General features: G+C 45.1%; 1 protein-coding gene across 3 annotated transcripts in view; it reads left to right on the plus strand.

The window, feature by feature from the left end:
* The window catches only part of BRD3 (bromodomain containing 3), a 44488-nt gene extending 24055 nt beyond the window's left edge, over window positions 1-20433 (plus strand). For 2 of the 3 annotated variants that reach the window (XM_009280669.2, XM_019472437.1), the window contains exons 2-11: window positions 1624-1940; window positions 4134-4271; window positions 5252-5399; window positions 6946-7160; window positions 8862-9233; window positions 15693-15821; window positions 16245-16436; window positions 17282-17517; window positions 18051-18343; window positions 20196-20429. In XM_009280669.2, coding sequence (XP_009278944.2) covers window positions 1740-1940; window positions 4134-4271; window positions 5252-5399; window positions 6946-7160; window positions 8862-9233; window positions 15693-15821; window positions 16245-16436; window positions 17282-17517; window positions 18051-18343; window positions 20196-20377 — 2106 coding nt within the window. In that variant the 5' untranslated portion in view covers window positions 1624-1739 and the 3' untranslated portion in view covers window positions 20378-20429. Of the gene's footprint in view, window positions 1-1623; window positions 1941-4133; window positions 4272-5251; window positions 5400-6945; window positions 7161-8861; window positions 9234-15692; window positions 15822-16244; window positions 16437-17281; window positions 17518-18050; window positions 18344-20195 lie in introns of all 3 variants that reach the window. The other variant, XM_019472438.1, reaches the window with a different exon arrangement.
* The last annotated feature ends 505 nt before the right edge of the window (window positions 20434-20938 follow it).

Genomic DNA, 20938 nt, shown 5'->3' on the forward strand with positions numbered 1-20938 from the left:
AAAAAAAAAAAAAAACAAACCAAAAACCAAAACAGATCTGGTTTCTGGAGCCAGGGACACCTGTGAGCCAAGCCAAACTGGTCCATGGCAAGGTGCACCCAGCGGCTGCGACACCCGGAGCACTTGGGTGTCCCTGGTGGCTGTGGCACCCAGAGCACCGGCTGCTTCATGCTGTGGTTCCACAACGTCACCGGGGTGCCGGAGTGTTCTCCTAGTTACGGAGCTGCTGGGGCAGCAGCTGGCCTCTGGAATGCAAATGCCTCCGCTACCTGGGCAAGCCTGAGAAGACTGATATTTAAACATCCCTCTCTGCTGCAGATCTGTTTATGTTTGTACATATCTATTTTTGTAAAATTCCCCCAAATTAGGTATGTGTTTACTTTTTGCCATCATCTAATCAGCAACTCAAAGGGTAAGTTGATGTTCTATATTTAGTCCAGATATTCAGTAGAGATGATTAGGGATGTATCAAAGAAGAGGTGATTTTTTTTTTCCCCTAGGATTTCTTAATGCTCTCTCCTTCTTCCTGTATTAATGCAGCTTCTGCCTCTGCTCATGTTTCTCTGTGCAACCAAGAAGCATGTCGGTGAGAGTATTTGTGTGGCTTTCTGAACATATTTATTTGAAATAATTTGCCTCTAGAAAGTGATTATGGTCTGTTTGCCATGAGAAGAGTAGCTGCAGTCCTGAAATATCAAATGTTTATGGAAGATGACATAGCAAAGCTGTTTAACACATGGTACACAAAACAGTGATTCTAGACCTTTTTTTTTCCCCTGAAGTTTGCTGGGGAAAAAATAGAATACAATAATGCAATTTGTGTATTCCTCTGTATTTCATATGTGCCTTTGAGAGAGCATGACAGTGCTCTCTTAGCCACGTCATGGGATATAGGTGTGATATTAATTATTATTTATATTGAGCCTGTATCTTGAGACTTCCGTACGAAACTGAGGGCCCAGTCAGGTGTGTGTAGTAAGGGTAATAGTAAGACATTTATGAGATTTGAAGTGCAGATCACTTCAAGTTAGGATGTTCCTGGTGACATTTTTCATTCACAACTGTTCACAGCACCTCCCTCTGCCTCTTCTTTTATTTCTCTGGATCAAGGTCCTCTGACAGCTGTTGTCCACTGTCAGATTAGGGAATCTTAGACTAACCGTAGCACCAGTGTAGAGACTTGGAAGCTGACTCAGTGCTCGCCAGCATGGGTCTAGAGACAATGCAGTTAAGTTTACATGGAGCTGGAAGCTATGGATTTACTAGCTTGGATCAGCACATTTGTGGGAATCTCTGTATTACATCCTAACTGTATTCCCTAACAGTATTCTTACACTACCCTATGTGTTTTGTTTGCACAAAGATGCTCCCTGAGCCAGATACAGCAAGAACTAGTCCTGTGAAGCTTACTGTCTGCCTGCAGGCTTTGAATTTGGGAATTGCTGTTCCACTGTCTCTTGGGCATCGAACTGTGCCCATCATCAAGATAAAGTGTGTGAGAAGGGAACGAAGCAGATGGGGTAAAGACTTTAGCCTGAGTTAAGACACTTCTGCTGTTGATTGAACATGCCTACTTCGAGTATCTGTATTTACACATTGTCCTCTTCCTCTCATTTGATCTAGGTTGTATGGTTGGGCCCTGGAAATGGGATGTCAGTCCCGTTCAGGGAGCATAAAGGAAGAAAGAAAATCTCCCAGTTGCTGCTGCTGTGACAGCGAGTGAGAGCAAGAGCAGGAAAATGTCGACAGTCACATCAGCAATCCAGGCTCCTCAGGGCCCTGTGAATCCACCGCCTCCGGAGGTCACTAATCCTAATAAGCCTGGCCGGAAGACCAACCAATTGCAATATATGCAAAATGTTGTGGTAAAGACCTTGTGGAAGCATCAGTTTGCTTGGCCCTTCTACCAACCTGTTGATGCAATTAAATTGAATTTGCCGGTACGTTATCTATCATCTTCTGTTTGGTATTCTGTTCTTAGAAAGCGTTGTGTTGGTGAGATCAGTTTTCAGATTACTGGATCAGAATGGTTAGGTTGCTTTTGAGGATTTCCTTGTATGCTCTTAGACTTGCTGAATTAGAAGATGGTGTCTTTCAGAGCTGGAGAGGTGCAGGTCTCTGAAGGAAAAAACTACTTCTCACTTAGTGAGGGAAGAGAAGAGCACACAGGCAAGCTGTCTTAGAGCATCTGAAGCATAGTGCTTTGTTTGTGGCTTACCTGTGGTTACTTTTATGTGGCTTCACCCCTTATCCCACCTTTGTCCAATTTGAGTGAGAGCCTTGAAGCCCACGCTCTTCTGAGCATTTGGCATTGGGCTCAATGTAACTTGTGTTTCCGATAGGCTTTCCTGGATTTGCCACTGACTTCAGTGTTGAGGAAAGCAGGAGAAGCTAATTACCAAGGATACTTTGGAGCTAGATATTTTCATATGCCGTACTGGAAGTAGAAATAACAGAACAGTTGCATTTACTCATCTGCCTCCTGTGCCTGATATATATAGATAGATAGATATAGATAGATAGATACATACACACACACCCCCCCCACCACCCACCCTGTCTCTGTCAGACCAGATAGTACAAGATGTAGCCCGGTTATTCATAAATGACCAAAGTTTATTAAGCTGCTTTCTTCCAGGGAACGGAGCCACACACTCTTCACCTCTTCAGAGGGGTTCTGTAGGTGTAAAAACTCAGCAGTGGAGGCATACCCCTACCCACCTGCTTCACTTAAATACAGACACCACCACCCCCCCATCCACCCTGCTGTCTGCTCAGCTGGACAGCGCATTGCAAATTAACTCCAGCTGCTTTGAGCAAGAGGGTTTCATGCAGGATTTGAGGGAGCAGAGTTCTGGGATGTAAGGTCAGCAGAGCTCCAGTTACCGCAGGTTATAACCCAATTTTATGGACTAGATCAGGAGTCTTTTGAACTCTGTAATGCTGTTGACGGGTACTATCTAAAGTGCTAGCCAAAAGAGTAAAAGGCTTAACACCTGTATAATATTTCTCTAGGTCTGTGCTCCTTTGTGTCATCTTTTTGTGGATTTAATTTCTCAGTGAGGCATTTTGAGGTGGTTTTAGGGCAGGTTACCAGAAAATTTAAAGGAGGAGTCAGTGGAAGAATAGTTGTTTTTCACGTGTGGCCTAAATCTGCACGAGCCCAGTAGCCAGCAGGATTGCCTCTTCTGCCCTAGTGTGCCTTGCCTGGAAATATTGGTATCTCGGGTCGTGCTTGAGGGTTGGGCTCAGAGAGTGGCCAGTGGCTGTACATGGCTTCGTGTGCACGTGCAGCGAGAGAGGGCTTCCTGCTCTTCTCGGGCATGAGAAAATTACAGCGTATAACCTTGCATGCCTAGAGTGTCTCCAGGCTAATCACAGCCTCTACAGATTCTTGAGACCAGCCCAGAGAGAAACTGGGTTAACAAGTGGAAGCCTTTTAAGGACTGAAATGCCCTTAAAAGAGAGACTGAAACTTTTAGCGCGGTCTTAGCCAGTGCTGGCACTGATAAACTTCTGTAAGTGCCAGAGGCAGCCTTTTAAAAAGGGAGGCAGAAATGCTGTTTCCCAAACTACAGCTAGTCCACTGTTAAACTGAACAGCCTGCCAAAGCTAGTGCTGACCCTGCTGCCCCAACTTCTGGTCCCACGTGAGCATGAAGCGCATCGCTGCAGTGTTAGTCTAGCTGTCAAGTGTGGCACCCTTCCACTCTGTGGCACAAGCCAAAATGGCACCTACAGCCTTGTAAGGGGTATCAAGGCTGCAAACAGCTTCCAGGGAGAGCTGCTCAGAAAGCATGTTTTCCTCCACATTACTCTTAGTGCCTTCCCAGTCCAGCTGTATTTATAAAAAGCTGGTAATGTGTTTGAGCATGTGTTGGGGGGGGAGTTGTGGAAGGTTGGTGGTTGTGGAAGGAGTTCTTGTGCTTTGTAGTCAAGTTCATAATAATGATAGATTAAAAGGCTACAAATTAGAAAATAAATGAAAGCAGAGATGACATTTGCAATTTCCACAAAAATTTGGGGATGTGTTTTTTGGGAGGGGGAATGAGGAGAAAGCTGGGACTAGGAGGAGATGTGAACAATGCTCTCTGCATATCAGGAGGTGTAACGTCTTTCCTGTTTCTCCAACAGGATTATCACAAAATAATAAAAAACCCCATGGACATGGGGACCATCAAGAAGCGCCTGGAACATAACTATTACTGGAGTGCCAGTGAATGTATGCAGGATTTCAACACCATGTTTACAAATTGTTACATTTATAACAAGGTAAAGAGCCCGGACAAGCATTTAGCTGGGGCACTGCCTAGAAAAGACCCACCTACAACTGTTATAATGCAGGTTTTGAACAGGGCCAGCTCCGCTGTGCTCCAGGCCCTCCTTGCAAGGATTTGAAATGCCGCTAATTGCAACCACATTACTTGAAATGCACAAAGCTGTCTTTGTGCTGTGTCTTTCTTCCCCCAGACTGCTTAAAATGGCAAATGTGCCTTTTAATTATAGGTAGATTTCTGCTTTGGGGTTATGCAGCAAGTTTTTACTCCTTTTATTTCCAGTTAGGAATTCTTTAAGATGAGCTAAAGTTTGTGCAGTGCTTTGCAGGTGTTATGTGGGGTATTAGTGCTGTGTCTTACACTTACTGTCTAGCAGTAAATAGTATCTCTTAGCAGCAGAGAGCAGTTCAGGAAGTTTATCTCTGTTCTCTGCCTATGTCTCGTCCATACTTGCACACCTTTAGATAGCTTATTATTTTTGGTTGGGCTTGTTTGCTGTTTTTATTAGGTTGTTAAAAGCCTGTATTCTTTGTATTATGTTTTCTACAATGGTTTGTCATCGTTGACCCATACTGGAGAACAATAATAAACAAATTAATTAGTTTGAGCCACAGAGTATGTGTTTACACTCTTTTCCTGGACCTGCTGGCAAGCAGAGGAGGACAGCTCATCTGTTCCAGTTTGCTGCTTCCACGCTGATGCACAGGATGCTACTTACTAGGCTCCTACTGGAAGTCCTGATAACTCTCTGAATGCACCGTACTTAGAGGCTGTAATTATTGCATGCTAGACCAGAACAGAAGAGCAGGAGGGTAGCATGCAAGGAGGGAGAAGAGCCAGTATGTTTATTGTTGAAGCTTGGATACCATCATTTATTTTGAAGGGCAGCATCATTGGGGATTTCAAAACCTGATTTTGAACCTCTCTGCTAATATGTGGATGATACAGCGTGGGCTTGTATTCTTCTTTCTGCAGCCCACAGATGACATCGTCCTCATGGCCCAAGCCCTGGAGAAGATATTTCTGCAGAAGGTGGCCCAGATGCCTCAGGAGGAAGTCGAATTATTACCCCCAGTTCCTAAAGGCAAAGGTCGCAAGCCGTCAGCGGGCACACAGAGTGCAGGTATTAACCCGATCCAGTGACAGTCAATGTTACGAGCCTGTTGCTGAGGCCTGGCCCACCTTTCAAGCTGCCTGGCTTTGCAAATGGTGAAGAGGCTAGGAAGGGAGCATGTAGTCTAACGGATAAAGCAGTGGAGGAAAGCGTGAGATGTCTAGATAATGTTCACCCAGCGTTTCGGGGCTTGTCTGTCCTAAGGGCGCTCTGCATTTGTCATACAAACATCATACCATCTGTGACTTATCCATCCACGCAGCACTTCAGTGAGGGAGGGCAATGCTGTTGCTTCCTGTATGCAAAGAAGAAACCAAGGCAAGAAGAGGCAAGGTAGTTAGACACACCAGTCTGCTGCAAGTGACAGACCATGGCGTGGAATGCCTTTATAGACCTGGGTTTATACAGCTCACCCGAGGTCCTGGCAGAAGTCTGTCACAGCAGAGACTTGGACTTAAATCTTGCCCATACCCTAAACCCCATACAACATTTTTCTTTTGCACGCATGGTTGCAACATCATAGAATAAAGTTTGATCAACAGAAAGGATTGACAACAGCCATTGCAACAAGCTGTGTAGACCACTGCATATCAGTAGAAACTAAGTTTAGTTCAGCTTACCTAGAGCTGATTTTAGATGGATTTATGACTAAAATGTCTGTAAGCATGGTAAAACAGTTCATAAAGGAGCTTGTGTGGGCTGAATTAAACTGTTGCAAATTTTTTTCTGTAAACAAGGTCTAATTGTTGCTCTGGCAAAGTCAACTGTTCCTCTTTGTTTTCCCACATCTCAGGTGCCAAATGGAGCTACAACTTCAAGCTCAGAGAAATTTGTGATGATGTGCCTTTTCAGCATCCTTTCATAAAAGTTGCTATAAAAACATAGAGGAGTATTGCTACTTTGGTTATTAGTTACTAGATTTGTCCCCCTTAACTTTACACTAGTAGGCAGTTCTTTAACAGTGCAGGTGTAGCATAAGAGACATTTGCCTGGCTACCAGGAGACTTAGGCTCTACTCCCAGCTCTATTTCTTTCGTTGTATAACTTGTGGCAAACGTGAAGTGCTTTGGACTCTTGGGTGTTTAGCTGGCAATAGGGGAGTTTGTCATGCATAGCAAAAATGCTCCCAGATTGAGGTCTGTGCAGGACAGCAGCTGTCCAAAAGAGCCATCTCCCTCCTTTCCCTCTCCTTGAGCTCCTGCTCTTTTGCTGAGCACAGGGTTGCTCTGAGAGCATGAGAGGGATAAAGACTGTCCCAGAGCAACACACCCCATGTGCAAAGCTTGAAGTATTTTGCATGCATGTGGCTGGCCTAAAACTCATGGTATGAGGACTTAGGTCAGTGATTTCTCATTTTTTGTTGACCCCTGGGTAACAGCATCAAGCAAATCACACTGTGTTGTTTGTGCTCTTCCTGTGGCCCTGGACTGGGAGCTTTTTGCCAAGCCCATGATTGCACAGTCCAGCGGCACCAGTGTCACTTTGTTCCCAATGTCTTGTTGGCACTTGTAACCATCAATACATTGCAGCACGTTTTCACTTTGTCGTTTGAAAGGAGCGCAGCAAGCAGTGGCCGTGTCTTCCGTCTCCCCGCCGGCCCCGTTCCAGAACGTCCCTCCAGCCGTGTCTCAGACGCCCGTCATTGCTGCCACCCCTGTGCCAACCATCACTGCTAATGTCCCGCCTGTCACTGCCCCTCCCGCCGCTGCTCCCCCTCCGCCTGCTGCTCCGATAATGCCCGTGGTGCCTCCTACGCCACCGGTAGTCAAGGTAAATGGAGAACTCGACCCCTTCCTCTTCAGAAGGCAATATTGCTAAGCAGTGCTTTATTTTCATCCCCTCGCTGCTGGTTATGTACATTCCTTCTCTTCGCATTTGACTCCTTGCCTCTCTGGCCATCGTTGTCCCTTTGGGGTGTGCTCAGACAAGTGCTTGCTGTTGAGTTTGAAAGGGTTGAGAAAAGTTTTGCCAGTTCTACCGCACCCCAGCTAAGGTGATGTCAACTGTAATTGCTCCAACTCAGTTACAAGCTCTCATCTGACCATAGCCTTAGCCAGTGCTGATGCTTCATGAACCCAGAAGGCTGTTGGAGGTTCTCCCATTTTGCACCATATAGCCCAAAGCATCTCTTCCCTCTGTAACTGACCCCCTGATTTCACTGGGACTATTCCTTTAAGGTTTGCAGGCTCCAGCACTAGGCACGTTCTTCTCTGCCATAAACCAGTTCAAGACAAGCTTGTCACTCCAGTTGGAGGAGACCAATGTTGCCTGCAGGTTTTGGGTGCACTAGTTCTGTCTTCCTTACTGAGGAATTTTCTGGGAGTTGCCATTGGTGTTTTGCTATTTACTATGTTAATTTATGGGTAAATGAACACGTTGCTCTGAATAATCGCAGTTTTCCTAGCAAGCTGTGTATTGCTTTAAAAATGATGAAAGCATAGCTCAGAGAAAGCTATTTTTTTTTCTAAACTGGGAAATTAACTGCAACAGTATTGGTGTTCTCCGATGTGAGGCTGCATGGGCCAGCAGAGCCACAGAATTGTTTTGCTTATTTAACCCTATAGTTTGGAATTACTAGAGAAATTGTAAGTCAGATCTTCTTGCAGCTAAGCTGTCCTCCTCAGAAGCCTGTCTCATACTTCAGTTTCTGTCCAAATAACTCGCTTCTGAGAATCAATTTAATTTTAAAACTCAAGGATGAAGCCAGAAGTGAGTTTGCCAAATACACACTGCAAAAGTAATTCTGCTTGGGATTTACTTAAGACTTCCCTTAGATTTCCCTAAGGTACTTTTTTTTCCCCCCTTTCTCTCTTTCTCCAGAGAAATAAATCCTTCATAGGAGCACAAGAGAGAGCTGACTGGACAGTCACAGCTTGAATTTATGCGAGAGAGGTTTTATTTGCTTAAGGCAAAATCATTAAATTCTTGCTCTTGTCCATAATAAGCAATCTACCTTAGCACACCCACTAAACACAAGGGAGTGAGGGCTCGTGGGTCTTTGGTGATTAATATGCTTTGGTTCAGAACTTATAGCCTGATCCTGCCACTGGGGACTCAGACATGTGGTTAAGTTACTGACACACACTAAGTCACGATGCATCAGCTGAGCTGCAGTAGTCGACTGGGCGCACTCCTTTCCCTTGGCAAACATGAGGTAAGAGTCCTTAGTTTAAATCTCAGTGAAATACATAGAGCTAACACACTTTGCATCATGTTTGGGGTTGGGTTGGAGATGTGCAAATGGCTGGTTACTGTGGCTCAGATGACAAGTAGTAATACATCGTGTTGTAGTCACTGAATTGCGTGTCGAAGCCCCTAGTCACAAGTCCCATTTTATCCCAGTGAAGTAATTTTATTTTCTGTCAGGGGACAGGCAGATCTCAAAAATAAGGATGAATTGTGCTAGGTTTCTGCTAGAGTAGCATGAGAGCTGGGCACGTATTCATGAGGCCTGTCCATCTGCTGTTTCAGAAAAAGGGAGTGAAGCGGAAAGCAGACACAACAACCCCCACCACCTCCGCGATCACTGCCAGCCGAAGCGAGTCGCCCACGCCCCTCTCGGACCCCAAGCAGGCCAAAATCATCGCTCGACGGGAGAGCGGCGGCCGGCCCATCAAACCACCAAAGAAAGACCTTGAAGATGGAGAGGTCCCCCAGCATGCAGGGAAGAAGGGCAAACTCTCTGAGCACCTCAAGTACTGTGACAGCATTCTCAAGGAGATGCTCTCGAAGAAGCATGCAGCCTATGCATGGCCCTTTTACAAGCCTGTTGATGCAGAGGCCTTGGAATTACATGACTATCATGATATTATCAAACACCCCATGGATCTCAGTACTGTTAAAGTACGTCCGCATTTACCACCTCTTTTGCAGGGTGTCACAGCCCTCTGGTTGCAGAGGACTGGCTCCTTCTGGGGGAGGGGGAAGGGACAAGGGTGGAAAACTGAACCTATTTGGATATCATCTGGATATTTTTATATTTTGTTTCCTTCCCCTCTCCTTTTTTCCCCGTAACCTGGGACATCTTTTTTTCTGCCCTGCAAAGCAGACTGTACAATGGCATCCTCTCCTCTTTGTGGATAGTCCGGCTATTTAAACTTGTGTCCTTGGGATTGTGTTGCACTCTGAGAAGAAGAGGTGCTGTATTTCATAGGATTCGATTGATAGTATCCCATTTCCAGAAACTGCTGCCTGCCTACTTGTTGGCATGATGTGTGGTCCAGATAGGCTTACGCTGAGCAATTCCACCCGGAACGTGATGATCACCTGGTACTCGGGGAGGGGAGGAAATACCGTGATGCTTGTGTGGTTCATGCTTGGCTCTTCAAGAGCTTAGCTTAGTATGGTCCAATATTAAAGGTGTTTTTCCCAGTAGACTGGGAGGTTTCTCTGAATCCCTCCTAAATATCCATGGAGCAAAGCTGTGTTTTTTTTCTAGTTCTCATCTTCTGCTTGTCAGCCGGCCATTGGAATCAGTGTTGGTGGAGGTGAGACTTTCTTCCATGTGCAGGAAGTTAAGGTATTTCTGCTGGCTTTTGTTAGCGTGCCAGAAGGGTTTTGCTGCCATCTGAGCCAATGCCTGGGATTGTCTAAATGCCCAGGTGACAAAAGGGCAGCTGCGTTCATGATTCCTTTCGTGTTCCTTGGCAAATCCTACGCAGTACCTGGAAGCAGTGTGTCGTGCTCTGATATGCCATGCCATTCAGCCATGATGCTGCAAAGGTTCTTACTACAGCTGCAACATTTTTACGAGTATTTTAGTTGCATTATTTAGTGGTGAGAGAATAGTTGTCATGGTCTGTGCATTGAGGATTAGACCAGGAGTTACCAGTGTCTGATTTTTAATTGTTGTTTTGATGCTATGGTCCTGGGCAAGTTTCCCTACAGCTCTGTGCAGCTCTGTGCCATAGTTTTCCCAGTCATAAAATGGAGATAATAATTAACCTACCTCACAGGGCTGTTGTGAGGACAGATACCTGGAAGGCACTATCTAAGTACTAATTATTATTATTATTATTGATTGGGTTTGTATAGAAAAGACCATCTCTGAGTTGGCAAAAGCATTGGAAGCAGGCTCTGGTGGAGCTAGGCTTGGAGACCATTCTTCTGAGCTTGCAGTGCCCTTGCTTTGTTTATAAAAGCCAGCGCAACGTGCAGTATTTTTGACTTGCAATTAAGCTGAGCTGTGTTAAAGGCCTACAGCAATTTCCTGGGAGGAGAAGAGGGCAAGACGAAGGGTGAGTTGAGCTGCAGGCAAGACGAGGGAGCCTGAAATACAGTGGTAAAAGCAGGAGAAATGGCTAGGTTGAACATGCTAGTCTGCAAAGCTGGCTACCTGACTTTAATCTTCTGCTGATAGAGGAAGGTCCCAGTGTTTTCTTGTGTAAGTTTCCATTTTCTCTTGCTCTTGAGTGTCGATGAGGAAGGAAGAAGCTCCCCTCAGTTTTGGTACTGCAGTGCATTTGCCATCCTGCTGATTTTGGATGCCCAGTGCTGAAGACCCACTTAATCCTTGTACACTGTTTTAACTATATGACTTGCTGTCAAGGTCGGCTCACTTCAATTTGCATTGGAGTTGCTCTTCTCCACCAACTTGGATGTCCATCCACATGGCTTGGATCATAGGCTAATGGATAATTCAGCTTAGTCAGGAGGCCTGCCCCTTGCTAAAAGCAGGGTCACTTACGCACTCTGATCTGCTCCCTTCCAGGGGTCACCACCTTCTCAGCTGAGTGGGTCTGACCTTGCTCCTCTGATGCCAGTGAGTGGGCTGGGAGCAGGAGCAGGTTGCAGATGGGGTTTCTGGTGTTCTTCTGTAAGTCATATCAGAGGTGCAGTACTTGAGTGGCATCAGGAACCTTCATATACGATGTTCTGTTTACTGTGCATGTGGTTACATTTGTCCATGCTTATCATAGGCTACATGTCAAAATCTGTTTTAAGAGTCTATAAACTGGACAGTAGCTTTAAAGGAATTTCAAAGTATGTCTGATTTGCAGAAATGACTGAGATGGGAAGAAGCATCTCTTCCTGAGTGCAACTGTTCTTTTTGTTACCACATTAGAGTGATGAAGTGTTATTGATAGCCTTTTCTCTGCTGGTCTTGTGAACACAAGTCGTTAGATGATCACATCCTAGATGAACTCATTCAGTTACTGTACTGACGTTAGTGGGACTGCTGGTAAACCTAGTCCTTTCAGACCTATTCTCAGCTCAGTCACATTGCCTTGACTTCCTAGGGATGCTGTGGGTCTCCAGGGATACCTGCAGCCTGGTAGATCAAGCCCTGGGTGAATGCAGTAAGATTAGAGATGGAGAGAGTGAAATCCTGATTGTCAAAGCTGGTCTTTCCATGTCTGGTTAGGTGGCTTCTTATTGCAAGGGATTCTGTGCTGTATTCTGCAAAATCTAGGTGAAAAACTGATTTCTTGGGTTGGTGACTTCTTCACACTTAAATCTCTTTATAGTCCTAACTTCATTCTTTTAAAAAGTGTACACCTCTGATTGCACTTTCTCTGCAAGTGCAGGTGATACTCTCCCTCTGTACCTTACTAGTGTAGGACAGAAAACTGGTCTCCACTGGAGACCCAGTGGAGTCTTTTTACATGCAAAGACTCTGGACTTGTCTTTCCACGTGGTAGGATTTTTCTTAATAAACTTGTTCGAAGTGCTGTCTGGTATTGTTTTTTTTATGGAGTGTTTTATTATCATTGCTCTTGGCCTGTAGATCATAGTGTGACTTCTCTGAGATGCAGTCTATAATATGTTAACTGCATGGAACAGAAACCTGCCATTTGCAGGCAGTGTAATTCTCCAGTGTCAGGAGCTTTCTCTGTGGCTCTGAAAGGTTTTAGATTTAATTCTGCACAAGTGACAATGGCTGTGGTAAAGCAGCGCAACTAATGGCCTTCAAACTAACCTTGAAGGAATTATGTGAGAAAGTGAAACATAAGCGTTGCTGCAGCTATAATAGATTCCCCAATATCTGGTTGCTTGTCACTTTGGCTCTCTGGTTATATGAGGTTTGATTTTCTTCAGAGAATATCCTTCACATCCAGGAGCATTTTTTTTTTTTCAGGCTGTGCACCCAGCAGAGGTGTGCTTCAGGAGGATGTGGAGATTTTCTCTGTGTGCAGTGGAGGAGGCAGGTTGACTCATGACCGTGCCGGTGGCAGGTGAGAGGTGGAGGGGCTGTAGCTGAGCTTGTTGCAGCCAGGAGCAGAGGGGTGTGCTGGAGTGCCGTGCCGGAGCTAGGACTGAGAGTGGGGAGAGCTGAAGGGACAGGATCGATGAGCTCATCTCCACCTCAATTCTCTGATAGTCATCACAGAGGGGGAAAGAGCAGAACTGCTTGGAGTAGAGAGAGGAAAGGATGAAAGCATGGGGGAACAGGGAGGCAGAGGCATGGGTTACACTTTAAAAACTGTCAGCAGCCCTAACTCCCCATAGTAGGTGAAACGCTTGCTATGAAGCTGTAGCAGCACCGTGCTTCCGCTGTCCTGTCCACAGGCAGACAGGGCCCACTTGCAGTACGTTCATGTCCCCCTCTCTGATGCTGGGGAGCTTTGGCATGGGGAGGCAGGGTGCTGTGCCCGTGATGGGGCTGGGGGGAACCTGGAGTGCCTCTTCTCCCACTCCGTCCTCTGGCTGCCGGGTCACAGCAGCAGCAATGTGGATGTGTCTGTCTTTGGTTTACTTGGTGGTGAACAAGCAACAGTCCTCGCCATGCAAAAGGATTTATACAAGGTGTTTATACTTTTGGAATAAAGCGCTACCTCCAGGGATCTAACTATGCTTGCTGGTTAATATCCTTGTAGTGAATTGCTGTGGTTTCAGAGCAGCTGAGTTCAGGGTCTTGAATGTGAGGAGACATTCTTTGGGGGAATTTTTAAAGATTTCTTTAGTTGCACCTATTTTAGAGTACAAATGCAGCTTCACAAAGCAGCTGCTCTTGTTGAGGCAGTTTCTGTAAGGTGCAGTTAGGCCCCCAGAAATCAGGCTAAGTCCTCATTAGCTGGTAGAGATGGATTTTTCTCTGCTAAAGTCGCTGGATCTGTGTGGCCCTGTCCCTCGTCAGCACCTGCCCTGATGCCATGCCCAAGGCATGTGCTTTGAGGACAGATTGATGTCCAGTTTAGTCTTGGAGAGGAGAAAATGGAAAGGAGACGTATTAGATCTTCAAATGTGTAAAAGATTGCTGCAAGAAGGGAGGGAACAAAGTTTTCTCTGCATCCTCTTTGGGCAGGTCAAGGCTTACCTTAGAGCAAGAGACACATTAGAAATTTGTTTCCTAATGTCTAAACATTAAAGAATATTAAACAATCGATTTGATTGCTGAGGGAAAAATGAGATTGCTGTGATAGATATTGCGTAGGGCAGAGAATGGACTAGCTGGCCTCCCAGCACCTCTGCCAGTCCTGCTTCTCTGACTCCTGATTTGCAATTGTAAATCTAAGAACTTTTTTTAAGCAGCTGGATACCTCAAAGTGAATTTGTAACCAAAGATATTCCAGCCCACCAATTTAGAGTCCTTTTTTTTTTTTCTTCCTTTTGTTAAGGTAATTATTCTTTACAAGAAAACAAAACAAAAATCCACAGATTAAAACTGTTGGGCTAGAAAACTGTTTGGTTTGGATGAAAGCGAAGCCTCAGACACTGAAATGTATTTCATAGGCAGTAATCAGCCACTGAACGTGCCAAACAAATGTAAGTGCATCAAAAAGGCCTTTCATGCAGTAAGGCTTATTTAAAAATAAATGGGCCCTTTCGTTTGAACATATGTTTTGCTTTGGAATTGGCCTGAGATGCTTTTCAAACAAACAGCTCTCCTTCAGACAGGAGAAGCACAAACCTACTTCCCTTCCCGTCTTTGTGCTGTGGCTCAGAGGCTTTCTCCTAGCTTATTCCCCAAGAGAATGAGGTCTCCTGACAAAAGTTTGACAGATGTCTGGCTGCAGCACAGCAGGGAGTAAGGCTGCGGGGACGTCACCACCCGGTGTGCAGGTCCCTCTGAAGCTGCATCCCTGGAGGTGAAATTCTGCCCTATTCAGAACAAAAACAGTTTTAGGAGTCATTGCAGTGTTTCAAGATAGTTACAAGGTCTACCGTGTAGCTGTGAAGTATCGGTAGCTTCCATTGAACGAATGGGAATTTTGCTTGCGTTAAGGCTTCTAGCGTGGGTTACAGACCCTAAGCACCCCTGCTTTCTGCTCGGATGGGGGATGTGTCTTCCCCGATCACATTTGCAGCCTGTCTGCAAGTCAGCCCCTTCCCTTCACTGGGGGATACAGGTGCACAAGACATACAAAATGGAGGCCTGCAAGCATTTGGCAAACAGAGAATTTCTTTAAACCCAGGTCTTTTAAATGCAAATGAAATCTAGTGTTAGCTGCTTTTTCCTTTTGGTAGGAGTAATTTGAGCTAAGTTTTATACATAGTAGTAATATGCATAAAATCAATTAAGTTCTAGGAATGCTATAAACTGTTCTCTAAACCCAAGTCGTTCAGTCCCAAACAGCAGGAGAAATGGACAAAAGTGAGAGCTGAAAAATGAGAGAAAGGAACAAGGTGCGAATATTTAGCTCCTGATACTTATCCTCACTACACTAGGAAATAACATTATGAATAGGTTCATAAAGGGTGAATTCTGTATCCATTCTCTGTCAGTTGGACTTTTAAATCAAGAGTAGGTGTTGTAGTTTAACTGTAAATGCCTATCTTGCTGTAGGAATCACCAAACAAAATTCATGCCCTGTGTTAGCAGGAAGTCAGAGTTTAGATGGTTGTGATCCTTTGGCCCTTTCAGATTTACAGGGCAAATATACCCAGGCAGCATGTAGAAGTACATGCTTAAGGTATTGCTGTAATTATAACTTGGTTGTTTGTTGACTCTTGCCCTTCCTGTCCATGAGCCTTGTTTACATTAGTTTCTGATCCAGCAAACCCTTTTTCTAAACTACTCTCTTTTCTAATAGGATGTGGACCCTGGCAGGTTTATATAGCACTACTTAGAAAAATAAAACAACCCAAATTTAGAATCTTAAAGTGTTTAAACTGTTATGGAGCAATATCAACTTCTTTGGTTGTCTGGTGTGTGTTTGCTTGCTTGTTTTTAAAAGCAGAAACTCTGAATGTTATTTAGGAACCAATAAGCCAGATCAAACTACTGTTCTCTTAGACAAATGTGATTTTTGAGGCTGTTCTGAGCTGTCTCCAAGATGCACGTGTCCTCCTTGCAGTTGCTACAAATGTCTTTTGCTTATGGCTTTTTCTTCCCTTTCCCTTTGGCTTGTTTGTTTGCAGAAAAAAATGGACAGTCGGGAATACCAGGATGCACAAGGTTTTGCAGCAGATATTCGGTTAATGTTCTCTAATTGTTACAAGTACAATCCTCCAGACCACGAAGTGGTAGCCATGGCCAGGAAGCTACAGGTAAAGGTGTTGGCAAATGCGTCTTCCAGAGTACGTTTAGTTCAGCTACAAGGTGTCGATTCAGAGATCCAGGCATGGATCTGCTCTTGGCACCAACAAGGGAGAGTTGGTGATTCCTCCAGCCCTTGGAAAGAGCCACGTTCTCTGCTGCAGAACTGTTGTGCTCTTCACATGGCATGGCCCAACGCCACATTCCGCTCCTAAAATGTTATATTCATTGCTGTATAAAGTAACGGGAGAATTTTCTTGGGCTTACAGAATATGTATGCCCATCTGTACGTTATTATTTACTTGTACAGCACCTTGTGTAGTGCAGTAAGACCCTGACCCATGGTGGGGTGTCAGGTGTGTTTAAAAGGCCAAAATGTGGTCTTGGTGGCTGAGGCTCCTTTTATCACCAGTTTTTCCTCCCCTTTTTTGTAGGATGTCTTTGAGATGAGGTTTGCAAAGATGCCTGATGAGCCTGCAGAGGCCCCACCCCCACCTCCACCAACAGCACCAGTGGTGAGCAAAAGCACAGAGAGCAGTCACAGCAGTGAGGAGAGCTCTTCCGACTCGGATAGCTCGGACTCAGAAGAAGAGCGAGCGACTCGGCTGGCGGAGCTCCAGGAGCAGGTATTGCAATGGCCAAGCTGTGTGTCTGTGTCTGTGCAGTAGAAGGGGCGTAGCAGGAGGAAGGGTTTAATTTTGTTCTTAAAAATCCCATCTAGGCTGAGATGCAGCAAAGCAATCTCCCCTTCTGCCAGCTAAAGGGGAAGAATGCTCAGCTGTGAAATAAGTGCATGTTTGACGTTAATTTTCTTCGAGATAGCCATTCTTGGTGCTGATGCTCTGTGCTTCCTTCTGGGATCCTAGAGTATGAATGAAGGTGCAGACAATACTAGAGATCTGGGAAGAACAGACACACCCATTTTGTATGAGAGCTCAGGCATAACAAAATCTGTCACAAGCTCCCTGTGGGATATTGTCCCCCTGTACCCTGTCTGTAGAAGTGAGCTGTTTTGACTGTTGTGGTTGCAAATGATTAAGCCATGGTCTTTCTTATTATGCAGGTATACAATGCCAGATGCTACAGTGCTTACATGTGCTACTGTAATACAACAAAGCGTTAATAAAATAGCTTATCCGGTGTCTCAAAGCAAGTTAGTAGGAGAGCTGAGAAGTGAACCCAGGATTCCAGAGGCCATGTTGTCAGTACTCTGGACGGAGCTATTAAGATTAATTTTTATTTGCCCCTATAAAACAAGAATGATGTTTTCATTTGAGCCAACTTCTGTACGCTTGCACTGCATTTTTTTAAAGAATTTCAAATCAAGCAATGTCTCCTGAGTTCAATCACTAGACTGCTTGATCATTGCCTTTGGGATATACTTACATGTCAGGATGTAGAAGAAGGGTATGTGGAGGCATTGATTATCTTGCCTTGAAGTCTGATTTATTTTCTCACTGTTGTCCCTCAGCTAAAGGCCGTCCATGAGCAGCTAGCTGCGTTGTCACAAGCGCCAGTGAACAAACCAAAGAAAAAAAAAGAGAAGAAGGAAAAAGAGAAGAAAAAGAAAGATAAAGAGAAGGAAAAAGAAAAGCACAAAGTAAAAGCTGAGGAGGAGAAGAAACCCAAGGTGGCTCAACCACCAAAACAAACCCAACAGAAGAAAGCCCCAGCTAAGAAAGCAAACAGCACGACCACAGCTAACAGGTGAGAGCCTGCTTTCTGCAAGTTGCCTTAAGGGGAATGCCAAGAGCTTCCAGCCCAGTTCTGCTGTCCCTCCTCTCCCTGTTGAATTCCTGGTGAAGCTCGGTTGTCAGAGCAGTTAATTTGCTGTTGAATAGTGTCCCCATTCCCAGACAACTCCAGGGAGTCTCTAAGTTAGAGCTGGCAGTGGAACCATCCTATTTCCACTGTCCAACTCAGAATCCCTGCCTGATCACTCTCAGATAAGGTTTTGCTTTTTGCCTTTTGTGCAGCCGGCAAGAACATGCCATTTCATTGCTTGCCCCCCTGCTGCTACATGGGCTTGTTGACATGCCTCACAGGGCTGAAATATAATAGGAGTAGAACAGCTGATCTCAGATTTCTGAACTTTTTCAGAAGTTGTGGTGCTGTTTGAGCCATCTGGCTAGAGGTTCAAAGCCAAGAGCATTGGGACGTTCGTTACAAGGGGAGTAGAAAAATGAGTTCATTCCTGCTATATACCCATGAATGTTTCCGTGCTTGCCAACCCCCCCCAGGCAGCCCAAGAAAGGAGGCAAACAGGCATCTGCAACCTACGATTCAGACGAGGAGGAGGAAGGTCTGCCCATGACCTATGATGAGAAACGACAACTCAGCTTGGACATCAACCGCCTGCCTGGGGAGAAGCTGGGCAGGGTGGTGCACATCATCCAGTCGCGGGAACCTTCCCTCAGAGACTCCAATCCTGATGAGATAGAAATAGATTTTGAAACATTGAAGCCCACAACTTTACGAGAACTGGAGAGATACGTGAAATCTTGTTTACAGAAAAAACAAAGGAAACCATTTTGTAAGTTACCTCCTGGGGCACGTGTTCCCCCACCAGCTCTTGGGCTCAGCTTTGGAGTCAGGGCATGTGTGTTGGGATTCTCTTATCCAGCTGTTGGGTATGTGATGACAGGGATTTTTAGAGATTGTTTTCTCCCATGAAAATGTACAGAAACTTTCTACTTTTTCTGTCGTTTCTTCTCATGATGTCATGCCGTGGAGACCTGGAGGGCTATTGTGTTCCTCTACAAGACCCCTGTGATGCCTTTATTACTTACGTAGAATCTAGAAGGCACTGTAAAGGTTTCAGTCTCATTGTGTTGGGTGTTATGTGCACTTGTCTAGAAGGATCAGTTTCTTATCCTGAATAGTTTAGCATCTAATTAGGAAGGAAATAAAAAGCGTGGTTGGGATCCGAAACACCAAGGGAATAAATGACTTGCACAAAGTTACCTGGGCAACCCGTGGATTCTGGGTGTAAGTGTCTGAGTTGTATATTCACCTCAGAACTGCTCTTCCTAGATGGCCTGATCACCTTATTACCCTCAGTCTCTATCAGATCAGAGGATTAATGTTAATGCGCTGCCGAGTGTACGGTACAGTATGGGATGGACTTTTCTCTGTGCCTCATCCACAGAGAGTGAATTGTTGCGGTCCCTTGAGAGTTTAGCTCCAGCTGAATAGCAATAGGATCACTTACCTGAAGTGGTCCTGGCTCTGTCCATCTGCTTGTTGGTTAAGAGGGAGTTGTCCTGTTAAGAGTATAACACAATAGCTACTCGCAACTCTTGCAGAGCACCTCCATTTCTTCACCACAGGATTTTCAGGTAGGCCTAAGCAAAGCTCAGACTTTGACCCTTCTTTTTGCTTTTTAATATGTTACTTTGATCCATCCCCCCAGATCTTCAGAGTGGTTAGGAATAAGAACCATTCTTTTGTTTTGGAACCAAAGCATAGAGTAACGCAGACAACCTCAGATGTCCGTCCGTCCACTCCTCTGAGACTGGTATGCCCTGGGCTGGCAGGCTGGCATGCCTGATCCCAGCCGGACTCTCCTGCTGTCCGGTGTCTATTGCAATGCTTAGTGTTCAGGGGCGTACCCTCTTAGGACTGTGCTTTCCAGAATTTTTTTTTTTTTTTTTTTTAAATCATTGCTTTAAAACAGCACACAGAAACGTAGGTATTTCCTTGCTGGATCGGGCAAAATATCTGGCCCCTGTTTTGTGCTTCTGATACTGACCAACACCTGTGTTCAATTACTCCTTCTTTGGAGGGATATTTCTTCTGCTCAGAAGAATGAGTATTGCTGGTACTTCTCATCATTTCCATCCTAACTGATGCAGCTACTTTCCTGTTGTCTGCCAGCCTTTGCCTCAGTTGTTTTTTAATTTGTCCTTTTCGTTTTGTTTTATATTTAAAGCAACATAAAACACATTATATTCTTGCGTGAGGTATCTTAAGTTTTAATGGCAGATGCTACTTCTGACAACCTTTAATGGGACACTTTATTTTACAGGGCAGAAAACCCATGTAACAATTCTGTAATTACAAATGTGTAACTATTGACCATATAACTGGCTGGTAAGTAACCTGTAACTACAAGGTTATTACATGGATATTTCTATCTTCTAAAATACTTTCCAGAAGGTCTGTCTTAAAAAGTGCATGTTACAGGATGATGGTGATTGGATGATCTAGACAACTTCATGTGTTGTCCTCTATCTGGGATGTGTAGTTGCTGTGTGGTCACTTGATCTTAGCGGTGTCACTGCAGAGCGGTCACACAGATTTACATGCCCTGTAAAATAGTGATGTCCACTCTTTTTTTGCCTGCAACCATGCAGTTTCAGAAATTGTGCATTCCTCCTCCACAGCTGCAAGTGGGAAAAAGCAAGCAGCAAAGTCAAAAGAAGAGTTAGCTCAGGAAAAGAAGAAAGAACTAGAAAAACGGTTACAGGACGTCAGTGGGCAGCTAAACAACAACAAGAAACCTGCAAAGAAAGGTAAAGGCTTTGGTTTTACTGTGCTAACAATGCCCGAAAAGTTGTGTATGTAGATAGACTTCCTCACTGAGGCAAAACTACTGCCGCCTTGTAGCCTTGGATTTATCTCTGTGACAATTACCCCAGTTGGTCACTAGTGTCGGGGTACAGCCAGTTACTGCTGGGCACTGAGCTACTGTGTGGGGGCTGCTTTGGTCCCTGTCCAGGTGGAAGCTCTCCTGGGTGGTAAATGTGAGGTGTCTTGGAGGCAATTCATCCTTCAGAGGGAGAAGGATCTTCTCCTCTGTGTTAGCCTGTGCAGGACTGTGTGTACAGACCAGTACCGCGGAGCATCTAGCAGGTGATTTTTCTCCATTGTGGGATTAAAAAAAGCCCAAGCCCCCACGTAGTGCAATAGTGTGAAAGATGGTACAAAAGGTTCTTCCAGTGCAAACTAAGCTTCTTCCGGCTTCACGCAAGTCAGGCAGGATTTTCTTGTGTTCAGAGGTTGCGCTGAAGCACATGAGGCTGTTAACACAGCTCCCCAGGTGCGCTGTGCCGTCTCACCATAAGCACCGTAGGGCCACGGAGGACATTGCCCTCCCGTAGGGCTCCTGTGCGGAACCCAAACTTTT

Source organism: Aptenodytes forsteri, unplaced genomic scaffold, assembly GCF_000699145.1.
Source record: "Aptenodytes forsteri isolate BGI_AS27 unplaced genomic scaffold, ASM69914v1 Scaffold68, whole genome shotgun sequence".
In the NCBI taxonomy this organism is placed as follows: Eukaryota; Metazoa; Chordata; class Aves; order Sphenisciformes; family Spheniscidae; genus Aptenodytes; species Aptenodytes forsteri.